General features: G+C 44.7%; 1 protein-coding gene across 2 annotated transcripts in view; it reads right to left on the bottom strand.

The window, feature by feature from the left end:
- The window catches only part of CDC123 (cell division cycle 123), a 535395-nt gene that overhangs the window by 19539 nt on the left and 500492 nt on the right, over window positions 1–15364 (bottom strand). For both annotated transcript variants that reach the window (XM_063134258.1, XM_063134256.1), the window contains exons 4-7: window positions 14171–14237; window positions 12393–12425; window positions 10957–11052; window positions 5682–5788 (exon numbers count right to left, since the gene is read on the bottom strand). In XM_063134258.1, the coding sequence (XP_062990328.1) occupies window positions 5682–5788; window positions 10957–11052; window positions 12393–12425; window positions 14171–14237 (303 nt within the window). The remainder of the gene's footprint in view (window positions 1–5681; window positions 5789–10956; window positions 11053–12392; window positions 12426–14170; window positions 14238–15364) is intronic.

Below are 15364 nucleotides of genomic sequence, written 5' to 3'. Positions count from 1 at the left end.
AAAGAATACAACCCATGAAGAAGTGAAACAATATATTAATAAGGAGGTAGAAGCAGCTGAAGATGTTGCTTGGGACCTAAGGGTAGTCACTGGATAGGTTGCTAAAATACAGCAGACAATGATAAGGATTCATACATTGCCCCGATGCCCTGGTTGGTTGAATCCAAAACACCCTGCCTCTTCCACTGGCAAAACCTTGCCCTGGGCCAACCAGAGCAAGCCGAGGTCTTAGTTCCACCTGAAGGTTGGAGGGACTGATAGCTGTCAAGCATGTGTGAAAAGTGACCCATCATTTTGTTTAGTAATTATCCCCTGCTCTGTCTGGAGCCTCAGGGCCAGATTTATTGTAGTAGAGCCTTGTGGGCAAGGTTATTGTAGAAGGGCCTCACGGGGTGATGCTCTTGAAGCCAAATGAAATCGAGTGGCATCTTTTCCCTTTTGCAGCCTGGATTTCTGTTCTCAAGTACACCGTGTGTTTAACTAGGGTGACCATATGGAAAGGAGGACAGGACTCCTGTATCTTTAACCATGGCAGCCAGGTTGGTCACCGGTACATCTAGGGGTGAGCATATTAACCCAACATTAAAATCACTCCACTGGCTGCCAATTAGTTTCCGGGCAAAGTACAAAGTGTTGGTCATTACCTTTAAAGCCCTAAATGGTTTGGGTCCAGGTTACCTGCGGGATCGCCTTCTCCCATACAGTCCGCCCCGCACACTCAGGTCCTCTGGGGAGAACTTACTTCAGTCAACTAAAACTAGGCTGACGTCGGTTTCCCAGAGGACCTTTTCTTCTGCCGCCCCCAGATTGTTGCCTTGATCCAAAGGGAAAGGCGAGTAAGAAATAAAATTATTATTATTATTTTTATTATTATTATTATTATTATTAGACTGTGAACTTACTTCAGTCAGCTAAAACTAGGCTGACATCAGTTTCCCAGAGGACCTTTTCTTCTGTCGCCCCCAGATTGTGGAATGGCCTGCCGGAGGAGATTCGTAAAATTAACTCTCTGTGTGATTTTAAGGCAGCTATAAAACTAGCCTTTTCCAGCAGGCCTATCCAGATCAATGTAAAATCAAGAATTTTTAAGATGTATTGATTCCTGTTCTAATGTTGTTCCCCACCTCGATCCAAAGGGAGAGGCAGGTTAGAAATAAATAAAATTATTATTATTATTATTATTATTATTATTATTATTATTATTATTATTATCTGTAGCTATCCACCATGACTTCCAGTCATCCTTTCATCACATGGAAAGGACTATCGCTCGGGAGCACAGCACATACGTCGCATGCCCTGCAAATGGTCCCAGGTTCAGTCCTCAGCATCTCCAGCTGTTGTTGTTCATCATTTATATGCCACTTTTGATAAAAAACCATTAACAGTTAAAAACAATAGAACCCTAACACAATAAAAAGCGAGAACACTAAAACGTGTCAAACAACCCCGTAAGTTCAAAGGCCACTTAAAAGGATCAAATAGCAGGTGGAACAGAAGACCTCTGCCTGAGACATTGGAGAGCTAGCTGCTGCCAGTCAGAGCGGGCTAGGTGGACCAAGAGTCTGACTCAGGAGAAGGCAACTTCCTAAATTCCTCCTAAAATTGCAGCCAATCCTCACAAGACCTGAGAAGCCCAATTCCCTCCAAAAGAACAGGTCTTCCCATGTGTGATTTGGCTCTGCGATAGTGACTTCAAACAAGCAATGCTTTCCTAAACAGGTAATTCTTCTATGTAAGAAAGCTGTAGGTAAAACATACCATCTGGTGTGCGTGTACCCACAGTTTAGATAGTTGTATATCATACAAAGAGGACGGACATGGCCATATGCTCCTTTAAAATCAGACAATAATTCAGTAGAGCAAGGGAAGAATAAGAATCTTTACTTCCTGGTTTCTAGTCCAATACTTCTTAACAAGACAATGCTAAACAAAACAAAAAGTCTTGCAATTTATTATGCAGTGTAGGAATGTAAAATAATAATCATAATCAGTTTTCCATTAGCATTATGTATCTTTAGAACGGTTAAATTACAGAACTTTCTCCATGCAACAAAACAGAGCTAAAGGGGTTTTTTTTCATCCTTTAAAATCAAAATCAAAATCTATAAGCCTGTTCAAGTAACAGGATAAATCAAGTACCCAATTTTCACCTGTTCAGCACTTTCCTTCCGTACAACAATTACATTTCTAATTTTCTCTTGTCAGGGGTTATGGAGCTTAATCAATCTCTTAATTAATGAGGACAGTGTTCTGGTTTGGCAGGTCTATTTACTTCAGACTCTGCCTCAGTATATGCGTGTGAGTTTGGAATTGTCACGATAAAACCGAAACCAGATTTCCTGAGAATTATTTCAGTCCTTTATATTTTCTTCAGTATAATTGAGAGGGAAAAGCTCTGCAGACTACAATGCAGATACTCATACTGGAGTATGACAGACCCTCAGGTAAAGAAAGTTCTGGATCCACAATGACCACCACTGTAGAGGACTATTACTGGCAGGCCACAGAGATGGAGAATAAGTATTCAAGGAAGACGTACAGATCACTTTTCAGAATGCAACTTCACTGCTTGGGCCCAAAAGCTGTGCTGAGCTTCCTCATCTGAAGGTCTGGAGCATTTATGGCACAAGCTTTTCCAGATGGAACAGAGAAACAAGTATGTTCTTCTATGCAGAAATAAATTATGCTCCCATAGACCACCATTCTATCTCATGTGTAATTTTGCTTGCTCAGTCCAGGAATACTGTCCTCCGTTATGAGCAAAATATCATGTCCCATGTCTTGCATGTTAGATGTAAGGATACCATAATTACAGTTTAGTCAAGAAACTAAGGTGTCTTATCTAACTACCGACCTGTCTCCCTCTTGCCCTTTGTCTCAAAGATCCTGGAACGTCTGGTCTACTCTCGTTGTCTTGACTTTCTCTCTAATAACTCTGCTCTGGATCCCTTTCAATCTGGCTTCCGTCCTTTGCATTCCACTGAAACAGCCCTTACCAAGATCACCAATGATCTTCTTACTGCCAAGTCTAAAGGCCATTATTCTGTTCTTATTCTCCTTGATCTAACCGCAGCCTTTGACACGGTTGATCACGATCTTCTCTTAGATTCCCTCCACGACCTTGGACTCTGTGGCTCTGTCTATAACTGGTTCGCCTCCTATCTAGAGGGTCGCTCTTTCAGCGTGTCGGCTAATGGCAGCTCGTCCTCCTCTTTTCCCCTTTCAGTTGGGGTTCCGCAAGGCTCGGTGCTTGGCCCGTTGTTGTTCTCTCTATACATGCTGCCCTTGGGCAAGCTCATTCAATCTCACGGCCTCCAATATCACCTGTACGCCGATGATACACAATTATATCTTTCATCTCCAGAACTTTCTCCAGATGTTCACGATCGTATCTCGGCATGTCTTTCAGATATCTCAGCCTGGCTGCTTCATCGTCGTTTGAAACTTAACATGGCAAAGACTGAACTGCTAGTTTTTCCTCCTAAACCTTCTCCTCACCTCTCATTCTCCCTTACTGTCAACGATGTCACGCTTACTCCGGTCAAGGAAGCTCGTAGTCTTGGCTTTATATTTGACTCCTCGCTCTCCTTTACTCCTCACATCGAGGCAGTAGCTAAATCCTGTCGTTTCTTCCTGTATAATATTGCCAGGATTCGACCATTTTTGTCTGTCTCTTCTGCCAAGACTCTCGTTCACGCACTGGTTATCTCTCGGTTGGACTACTGCAACCTTCTTCTCTCTGGCCTTCCCTCGTCTCACATCAGTCCGCTGGTCTCTGTCCACCACTCTGCCGCTAAGATCATCTTCTTGGCCCGCCGCTCTGACCATGTCACTCCACTTCTGAAATCTCTTCATTGGCTTCCAATTCACTTCAGAATCCAATATAAACTTCTCCTACTGACCTTCAAAGCTCTTCACTGCCTAGCTCCTGCCTATCTCTCCTCCCTCATCTCACACTATCGCCCCGCTCGGGCTCTCCGCTCCTCCGATGCCATGCTTCTCGCCTGCCCAAGGACCTCCACTTCCCTTACTCGGCTTCGTCCTTTTTCTTCTGCTGCCCCTTACGCCTGGAACGCTCTTCCAGAACACTTGAGAACTACAAACTCAATCACTGCTTTTAAGACTCAGCTCAAAACTTTTCTTTTCCCTATAGCCTTCAAATATTGAGTTTGTTCTGACTTTACACTGTTGGTTTTGCCCTACCCTGTGCCTGTTTACACTTCCCTGTGCCTGTTTGCATTCTCCTTCCCTCTTTATTGTTTACTACAACTTATTAGATTGTAAGCCTATGCGGCAGGGTCTTGCTATTTACTGTGTTATCTGTACAGCACCATGTACATTGATGGTGCTATATAAATAAATAATAATAATAATAATAATTATCTTACATGCCTGCAAAATTTCAGTCAAATGGTACTGAGGTAGTTCAACTATTGCCATGCCATGCATGTCCCGATTTTGAAGAAGAGATGTACAAATACCCTGTATTTGAACATTATGGTGTCTTTGACTATATGTGCACCAATCTTAAATGGTTAAACTATGGAATTTACTAACATGAAATGTAATGATGGTCATCAACTCGGGTGGCTTAAAAGGGAATTATATAAAACCATGGAGGATAAAGCTACCAATGGCTACTACTCATGATGGCCATATGTTGCAGCAGGAGGGTGATGCTGTATTCATGCCCTACTGGTTGGCCATTGTGAGAGCAGAGTGGCTTACATAGGCCTTCAGGTTATTCCAGCATGGCTCTTTGTATGTCTTTAGCTTTTTAGGTAATGTGGAAGTACGCTAACAAATCTGATATAGCTTGCGACAATACCCCATATCTCCTAAAATGGAAGGCGACATAGGGCATAAGAATCTTAGAATTATGTTGCTGGATCTGAACAAAAGCCCAACTAGTCTAGCAACTTTCTTCCAACAGGCAAGCCAGATGCTTTTAGGAAGTCCAAACAGTACAGGAATACAAGAGGCTTACTCTGCTATCTGTCTCCAGCTCCTGATATTCCTAAACATACTGCCTCTGGGGGTTCCATTTAACTAGCATGGCTACTCTTAAATTGTATTGTACTTGTGATAGTGTATTCTTGCCATGAACAGCTCATGTGTCAGGAAGAATGGAGAGGGGGTGGGGGGAAGAGAGAGAGAGAAATGGGAATGGGAGAAATAATCTCAAAGTAGAATATGGGGATCTGGTTATGAGAGAGGAAGGAAATTAGGAGCCAGAAAAGGGGAAGGAAAGTGGTACCTGAGGTTAGGAAGGAGGGGGAAAAAGAGCAAGATATAGCAACATGAGAGAGAGAAAGGGGTAGGTAAAAGAGGCAGCATTGGGCCTGGAGGTATTTATCAGCCAAGACATTGGCTGCAGGTCTCTAGTGGCTTTGAATAAACCCATCTTCCTTGAAATTAAGGTTTGGCTCTAGATAGCACTACAGAGGCAATGCAGCTAAGAAGGATTAATGGGCAGCAAACACATTAGAGGAGGCAAAGTAGCAGTGGACTAAACAAGAAAATAATCTAATTGACAAAAATTCTCTCTGCTCAACATTACGAACAAATCCAATCTGAATCTTAAAAAAAAAAAAAAGCTAAAAACTCTGCAAGGAAACACTGAGATTGCCTGTTTCTTTAGAGGATGATTAGACACAATCTGATACAATTAAACTTACGGTTGAGTGAAATCTCGGGTAATGAAGTCTGAGCTCTTGAAAAGTAGGAAGATGTCGCTGATGCATTTGCATTTCAGTGAACTATTCATTGCTATCCAGTAGGCATCCTAAACAAAAGAGCTGCATTTAAGACACACTTTAACCACGTCTTCCACACTAGTGTCAGAAAGCCACTGAAAAACATCGAGAGTCTATTGAGAACTCAGATGGGAGATACATGGGTTCAAGCCCATCTTTGGACCTCAGGTACACTGATCAGCCCAAGACATGTGGTTGGTTTTCAGCCTATTGAACCGCTTCAGACTTGTGAACATAAAACGGGATTGCTCCATGTCCACCACTCCACTGATAAAGGGCCGTATACAAATGTTAAACGTAAATGTGAGCGGAAAACATTGCATGGGGAGATTGGCCTCCATTTTATTACTCCTGCCACAACCAGCCCTTTTCACAAGGAGCAGCGCTACACAAGCAGTGCTGCCTAGGGTGCTGACCAATAAGTAAAGATTGAGATACCAAGCAAAAGCCATTTTTGCTTCTTTACAAACTACCATGCAAGATGCATTAAATTACTACTTTTACAGCCTGGTTCTACATATGCTTCTTTCAGAAACAAAGCCCATTCAGTTTGATGGGACTCGCGGTCAGTTTTCCCAGCCCTCTGGCTGAGCAGTAAAACAGTCAGAGACTGGGATTTGCAATGCACACACTTTTATTGAGCTAACAGCAGCTCTTCAAATCATTAAAGCCAGTAAAGGCTACAGGCTGCCCTCAGGGTCTCATTAGCTAAGGTGAGTCCTCTGATATGAAAAGCTTCAGTAGGGAAGATGGTAGCCTCTAAAGTCACTCTAGGCTACTACGCCGTACCCACATGGCTTCCAGAGCCTCTCCTTCAGGGCTGGTCCTCACTCCTTTGCCACCTGTGCGTAGGCTGCCTGACAATGCGCTCCCCTCCCCTTCTAAAGTCCGCCCACTTGGGTCCATGGCAGACTCTTGCATCTGCCAATTCGTGCCCTTCCTCCCCCCTGAAAGAAGCTGATTTCCCAGAGGGGGGAGGCGGTATCTGTACCTGGCCCTCCTGACTGATACGCCCCTGGGGAAGGTTCTTTGCTGGTTCCTGGAGAGGCTTGAGGGATTTTCTCCTCCACCTTCACCCTCTGTCCCAGTGGTTCCTCTCTGAGCCCCCCTTCCAAAAGGCCTCATGGCCACAGAAAAAGTCTGAACAGGCAAGAGTGTCATGGCAGGTGGCAGTTGCTCTTTCCAGTGGACTCTATGGTTGCCCCCATTTTTTTGTTTTTTCCCCAGAACAATGCCAAAACCCCACGGAGTGCCCATCAGACGACATGGGTGCCTGCTAACCCTGCTGCAGCAGGTGGGTAGCAGGCTTGAGTATTTCAGCCACTGTTGGCAGGGGGGGGGGGAGGGACACCCACCACATGACACACTAACCCACCATAGATCACATTTTTGAACAATGCACAATGGGTCAGCACGACATCTGAACAGGCCTGCACTTCCTTCCCTAGGGGTAATCCTCAATGAACAAAATGAGACTTATTTTTAAATCGATAGGTACAGAATTAGGTTCTGCTGTGTGGTTTTATCCTGGTTGTGCTTTTTATAATGTATTTTGTACTTGTGTTTTTAGACTGTTGGTTGTTTTATTACCCCTTTTTTAATTTTTGTGAACCGCCCAGAAAGCTTCGGCTATGGGGCGGTATAAAAATGTAATAAATAAATAAATAAAACAGGATTTTTCAGACTCAGCCGGGAGCCTGGGCCAATCCTGACACTCACACCTACGTGAATAAGGCCTGGACTGAAGTCTCAAAACCAAAGTAATTGAACAATTTCTGTTCAGCTCAGTGATCCACTATCTCAGGCAACATCCGTTTTGGCCTGAGATAGACAGACAATCTATCTATCTGAGATAGGCAGACAAGGCTTTTAAACTTTCCCCTCAGCTGCACTACTTCTCAGCAAAACCTGGTGAGCCAGGAGTTTTTATCGCGAGGCCGGTCTTCCTAACTGAGACTTCTCATTCATTTTTAGTTCATTTATTTACTGTACCTCTAAACCACCCAATAACCAAAGTTCTCTGGCTCCTGTATATGTTAAAGAAAACACACACACACCATGCAGTACAAATATTAAAACAAACAAAACTTTAAAGAGCAAAGAGTAATACCAAGATAAATCCAGCAGTAAAGAATAAAACCATTCCAACATCATAAAAAAACAGATTAAAACCAGCAGCAGAACAGAGCATATGTGCATATGGCTTTCTTTAGGGACTGGCCTGCGCTAATCACTGCTTATCTGCCTGGTAACAAAGATAATGGCATATGGGCTATACCTGTTTGCACAACGCAAGTTACAATGTCCTTACTGTAGTAATTTATTAATGCTTAGGCCTTAGGCCATTCGCATACAAAATAAATACAATATGAAGGGCCAACAATATAAAAATACTGCATATAATCACATATAAATCTTACATAATAAAAGGATAAAATTCAATACAATTAAAAACATAAATTATATATAAAAAAATAAAAATAAAAATACTGTAGTTAGATAAGAGCATCTCCAGAACAGTAAACTGTGATCTCAGTAATAAACCTTGCCTGAATTTTCATTGCTGCCAGGGCGACAAGAGATACCTTGTGGGTTACCCTAGAGTCAGTGTCAGACACAAGATAGAAAATCTTTTCTGAAATGGTATTGGAATGTAATTGATGCAAGATAGATTCCAGAAATTTAGTTCTTGGTTCAGAATATAAAGAACAGAAGAGCAAATGATGAGGCAAATCCTCGATTTCTGGGGCCCACAAATACACAGGCGGAGGGCCAAAGGGGTAAGATAATATCTGCCATCAATCACAGCTGTAGGCATATTTTGAAAATGGAGGGCTGTAAATGCTTGCCTAAGCTTTGGGAAGTTACAATGTCACTACAGCATAAACCCATTCCACAATAAGCTTTCTCTTTCCAACAACTTCTACTAAAGTGGAATTCTTATTTAAAAAAGCGTCAGTACTCAGGAACTTTCTTTTCTGATGAACAGCTATCCGATTTTGCAAGGTTAAAATATACCCTTGCGAGTTTAAGTGTCAGAAACGTGTTGCGGTATTATATACGCAGATTGTTTGAGAAGGGTCATCGCTCAGCGGTCGAGTGCGTGCTTCCTATAGAGGAGTTCCCAGGCCGAATCCCTGGTGTTGCCAGTTAAAGCGCTGGGGAAGACATTTACTTGACCTGCTGGAGAGCTTCTGCCAACCTGAGCTGAGGAGGCTGTCCTGGGCTGGATTGACCTCATGGTCAGGCAGCACCTTATACATGGGCCAAAGGCTCAGTCCACATAGAATCATAGAATAGCAGACTTGGAAGGGCCCTACAAGGCCATCAAGTCCAACCCCCTGCTCAATGCAGGAATCCATCTTAAAGCATCCCTGACAGATGGTTGTCCAGCTGCCTCTTGAAGGCCTCTAGTGTGGGAGAGCCCACAACCTCCCTAGGGAACTGATTCCATTGTCGTACTGCTCTAACAGTCAGGAAGTTTTTCCTGATGTCCAGCTGGAATCTGGCTTCCTGTAACTTGAGCCCGTTATTCCGTGGCTTGCACTCTGGGAGGATCGAGAAGAGATCCTGGCCCTCCTCTGTGTGACAACCTTTTAAGTATTTGAAGAGTGCTATCATGCCTCCCCTCAATCTTCTCTTCTCCAGGCTAAACATGCCCAGTTCTTTCAGTCTCTCTTCATAGGGCTTTGTTTCCAGACCCCTGATCATCCTGGTTGCCCTCCTCTGAACACGCTCCAGCTTGTCTGCGTCCTTCTTGAATTGTGGAATTCATTTCCCCACATACTGGGGAAATGCCTGGGTGGGAGTCCTCCTCCACCTGCTTGGATTCCTGAGGAGATAAGGAGCAATGGACAAGGGCAGGAGAGGCCTTGGATGTCTGGTTTATTTTTTTATTTATTTATTTCATTTATATCCCACCTTTTTTCCTCCAAGGAACCCAAGGCGGCGTACATAATCCTCCTCCTCCTCTCCATGTTATCCTCACAACAACCACCCTGTGAGGTAGACTAGGCTGAGTCTGTGACTGGCCCAAAGTCACCCAGTGGGTTTCATTGGCCAAGTGGGGACTAGAACCCGGATCTCCCGACTCCCAGTCCAACACCTTAGCCACTACACCACACTGCTTAGCACCTGCTCTCTTCCCCATCAATCCCAGCATTTGTTGTTGTTGTTGTTGCGTAATGAAGACTTTGATCAAGGTCTGTTAAGGGACTGATGGGCCTTGTTGCATTACTCTAGCAGTTGTACAGAATGGCCTGCCCCAATTTTTCATAATGGGACCATAACATGTTGTAATCCAGTGCCAGTCGTTTTAATAAAGTATTCAGTAGGGTAAAACCAGCAGCTTCTTGGATAACGCCAACAGCCACTTTTGCATGCTTTGGAACTAAAAACTTCACAATCTGTAGGCTAAAACGTTTATGCCGGATCTCCCGACTCCCAGTCCAACACTTCAGTCCCTACCCCACACTGGCTCTCTTACCGTCCCTTTTGCCCCACACTCTTAAGAGGGGAAAGGAGCGTCTCCTCAGCCGTTGCACCTGCCTTTTAAAGCAGAAGTTCTTTATTTCCTCCAGCACTGGCAGATGGTCGCTGTCCCCCACCTTGGCAAAGGCGGCTTGAGCAAAATGGAAGCTGCCAATTTAAACATGGCCCACAGGCTGCTGAGCAGTGGCAGGTTGGTGGATGCCAGCAGCGGCTCCACTTGCTCCTTTCCTCCTTTGACCAGTCAGGGAAGAGTGTGCAGAGCTCAGGGCCAAACACAGTGGAGGCCGGTGGCTCCCATGGGCCTTTGCAACTTGGACGGCTATTTTAGAGTTCTGACCGAAACCTGGAGCGGATTCACTGCCCCACTGACATTGGAGCCACCAGCCTCCGCTGGTAAAACAGCTCCTAGAGCCTCTCCTGCCACTGCTGGATATTGTGAGCACTGCTGGAAAGGAAGCCCCCTTCCCTTCTTCTGAATTTCTAACAGCCAGAAAAGGATTCCCACCCACATGTTCCCACAAGATGCAAATCAAACCAGACACAGTACAGGAGGCAGACTTAGCTGCTTCCGTCCACTGAGAAATTGACCTGTGCTCCACTCGCTCTTTACATTGCAATTATTCTCTTTCAGCTCCCAGCAGCTCAGGGAAATATTGACTTTGTACAAATCACTTAAGTTCATTTAGGATTCCGTTCTCGTTCTCACCCTTGGAGCACTCCAGTTGAGTTTAGGAAAAACGCTGCCCCCCAGGGAACCGATGGCTTCTTCCACTTTAAGTGCAAATTCAGGGAATTCTGGTGCCTAGATGGTCAACAAAAGAAGGAAAGCTTGCAGAAACAAAACCGGGCATACGGTGGGCAGATTCAGAAATGACTTACCATTGAGTTTTATTTATTTATTTATATTGGTTGATTGATTATCACATTTATATCCTGTGTTTTTTCCTCTTGCAAGGAACCCAAAGCAGCTCCATGGTCCTCCCCTTCCCCATTTTATCCTCACAGCAATGCTGGGAGATGGGTTAGGCTGAGAGTCACCCACTGAGCTTCATGGCTGGGAGGAACTGGAACCCAGATCTGCATGGTAGATTGGGGTACAGAACTCCTTTTTCGCTCCCTTTTCTGTTAGCCATGGCTACGCTTGGCAGCTGGACTAGAAGGGGACACCCCAAGGGTTGGGATCAATCAGATAAGTGGGAGATCTTCAGAACTTTGTCCACCTGTCAAAGTCCTCAAGATCACCCATTTACCCAGGTGATGCCCAGGATTTAAAATGTTGCCCAAGCCTTGAGGATCCCCTGCATCTAGTGCACCCCACCTTGAGTAAGCAGCAATCAGTTTTCCTAGAAAAGAGCACACACACACACCTTTTCTCTTCCAAATGCAGTAACTGCTTCTAGCTTGACAGCTGTCAACCTAGAAACAGTTTGTGAGTTTGGGAGCAAAACTGGGGTGGTGTGTTGGTCTCCCTGAAAAACAGTTGCTGGGGATTCTGAGCAAGGCACCCCCAAGGGTCATTTGCACCCTGGGGATAACCCTGCTAAAGCAGTGATATACACCCGATTTCCCCACCTGTCAACTGTGCAAGGCTGTCAAAACAGCCTATATGCAGTGTAGTTTTGACACCTGCAACATACAAGATTCCAGCCAAGGCAAGCCTCTGTGTTTTTAATAGCTCCAGTGATGCATAACCAATTAAAATTAAAATATTGTTTTAGAAAAGGGGGTATTTCGCATATTCTGTGTATGGCTGGGGAAATGTGCAAATATTTTTCTGGCCCCATTTTGCCCCCCCCCCAAAAGACAGAGAGTTCTTTGAGTTTTTTTTAAAGGGCTCTGATCAGAATCTGAGTGGGGACGGGGGACTTGGTGCCAGACAAGATGGGTTCTACTGCCGAGTCCTCCAGGATGCCAGGCAGAGCTGGCTGGAGGACCAGGGGCGGGGGAATAACCCACACTGACACCCATCATCCATTTGGTCACCAACCACACACGGTGGGTTGTTTGCAACACAACCCACAGAGTGTAGCTTTTCACTCTGTAATGGTTTGGCAAGTTTGCCAATTGTCTTTTCTGCGAACCAGTAGGGTTTAGTTCCACTATAATTCCTACAATTAAAATATAAAATAAGAAGAGCCTTACCGTAAGTGTTGTAGTATTCTCATCGTCAGACCACTAAAGAGGGGGGAAAAAAAAGCAGAAAGGTTTTCCTCCCCCTTAAAAACAGCCCTAGCATGTTTCTGTATGACAGCAGTTCAGGTGATGTGTTTGCAAAGATGATCAATTTCTTTGGGAGGTGGGGAGGCAGACTCTCTCCAGCCATATTGCTCAAGTGTCAGACCCCCCCTACTTTTACTAGGAAGTGTCTTCCCCCACCCCCATTTTAAAAGCTTACAGGCATCCCTCCCAGTGCAAAATGAGACGTCCCAGAAGCCCCTGTATCATTGCTCAGGAAGTGGGAAGTGCAGCACCACCTATGCCTTGGAACAGGGATGGACAGCCCTCAGGCATGCCTGATCTACACTCAGGCCTGCCAACCAGAGCCCAGAAACAGACACATATTTTTTAATATTTCAATAGGGTGCCTCTGAGTACATGCTCGTCCCAGGAATTTATTTTTGGTACTAGAGCTGAGCTTACAGTCTTATCTCATGCTCATCAATTCCTGGTTTCCCCCCACACCCAAACTTTCTTTGTTATAGCAGCCTAATTCTATTTATTTTATTTTATTGAAAAAAATGGTTATTGCTATATTGTTAAACAATTGGGAGTCAGAAACCTCGCTAATCTACTGAAAATCACCGGGGGATCTTTCAGTAGAACCCAATTTAACTTGTGCCTGTTCCACCTTGGAAAAATGCTCCCTCCTCATGCGACACTTGGGGCCAGCCTAGAGGTGCAGATTTTTTTTAAAAAAAATGCAGGTAGCATCTGTTGAAAAGGCTGATAAGTACTGGGGTCATAGCAAGCCTGAACAGGAAAATTAACCCTTCCTTCTCCTGTTGAGGTCCCAAAGAAAATCCCTTCCTTGAAGTCGCTATTGCATTGGGAGGAAAGGGTTAAACACCCACCTCCATGCTGGTTGCGATCCCAGTAATTGTCAGCCCCCTCCAGCTGATGCTATTTGCATATTTTTCAAACCAGCATGTTAAATGCAAAGTTGAATTTAACATCCTATGTCGGTTGCATCTCAGGTTACAGCACGTGCTGCCTCTATTGTGCCAGGTGCCCCTTCCAGTGCAAAATGAGGGAACACCCCAGAGACCTCTGCAGTGATCTCATTTTGTGCGAGGGGAAGCCCTCGCCAAACCAGAAGTAGTCATTGCCCACCTGCCACAGGAAAAGGTGGGGACACAAAAAAGCAGTTTCTGGCCAAATGTGGCCTTCAGATGAGAATCCCCAACTTAAAGAGGGGAAAAAATCTTATCTCACCAAATCTGTCTAGGTAAAGGACTGTCTTTGCTCTTGCCGCTGCAGCTGGTTCTCAAGTAACCCCATCCCACTCCGCTTTGATGACTCAGGTTGAAAGAGACCGCCAATTCCCTGAGCCAGCAGCACCAGTCAAAAACTCGCAAAAGAGAAGGCAGGAAGGAGTGTGCTTGAGTTGCTCACAACACAGTCTCCAGGGGAAGTGTTTGCAGGGGCTATGCTGTAGTCAACTGTGGTGGGGTTGTCAGAGACTCCCCCTGTACTAGAATGAAGGTTCCCTGAGCACTTGACAGCAGGCATAAGCATACAGGAGGATCACATGAAGAACAGGCCGAAGAAGAGTCTATTGCCTTATCTTCCAATTCAGCAGCAAATTTTCAGGCACAGAGGGTGTCTCTAGCTTGCAAGCTGGAAACTCTACCTGTAGCCTGACCTAGATATACCAATATAGAGTAAAAGAGTTACAAATAATTATTAGAATTTGTACAAACCTGTATTTCCTCTGTCTCATCACCATCTCCATCGTCATTTTCTTGAGAAGATGTTGGGGGATCTTCCCTAAGACAGAAGTAGGGACACTGAAACCTGTTACTCTCAAACCACAAGGATTTAACCCTTTTAAAATCTAACAAGTTGAGTATGCCAGCACTTCATTTCTGCAGAATACACCAGTTAAAATCACAAAGAGCCTCTGAAATGATCAACTTAAGCCCCTTCTTTCTTAAGAACATAAGAAGCGCCCTGATGCTGGATCAGACCAAGGGTCCATCTAGTCCAGCACTCTGTTCACACAGTGGCCAGCCAGCCATTGGCCAGGGATGAACAAGGCAGGACATGGTACAACAGCACCCTCCCACCCGCGTTCCCTAGCAACTGGTGCACACAGGCTTACTGCCTTGAACACTGGAGATAGTACTCAACCATCAGGACTAGTAGCCCTTGATAGCCTTTGCCTCCAGGAATTTATCCAACCCCCTTTTAAAGCCATCCAGATTGGTGGCCATCACTACATCTTGTGGTAGTGAGTTCCATCATTTAACTCTGCGCTGTGTGAAGAAGTCCTTCCTTTTATTTGTCCTGGATCTCCCACCAATCAGCTTCATGGGATGACCGCTTTGGGTTCTAGTATTTTGAGAGAGGGAGAAAAATGTCTCCCTATCCACATATAAACTTCAAGATGAAAGTTTACTGGCTTGGCAATGAAATAATAACTTCTGCAATCAACAAGTCATTTACATTTATGTCATGGTTTCTCATATTTGGCCATGACAGATGTTTCTGGCATCCACCCTAACCCTTTCCCCTCAGTCCATATATGTCAAAGGGGTAACTTTGCTACATAAACTTCTATGGACAAGAGTAGGAGCTGCAATCAGGAAAACCATGGAGGGTGTGTGAGAGAGAAAAAACACTTGCCCTGCCCTCTTCTTGTCCCATAACGGAGTCCGTCACTTGGCTTGGCATTAAACAAAACAAAAAAGGATGGGACACTTTCCACCTAGTCACACACCTGGCAGGAAACAGGAAGGGGCAAGTATTTCCCCCCATCCCCACTTCCAATGGCTTGCAGACATGCAAACATATATAAAGTAAAATAACTTTTAAAACTTAGGTCACAATAAATGTACTGAGGTCCCACCTGCAGTTTCCACAAACATTCCGTTGGCCCACCTGCAGCAACAGTT

The sequence above is a fragment of the Elgaria multicarinata genome, chromosome 9 (assembly GCF_023053635.1).
Source record: "Elgaria multicarinata webbii isolate HBS135686 ecotype San Diego chromosome 9, rElgMul1.1.pri, whole genome shotgun sequence".
NCBI lineage: Eukaryota > Metazoa > Chordata > Lepidosauria > Squamata > Anguidae > Elgaria > Elgaria multicarinata.
Note: the sequence above shows the minus strand (reverse complement) of the source record. Positions and strands in the feature narration are given on the sequence as shown.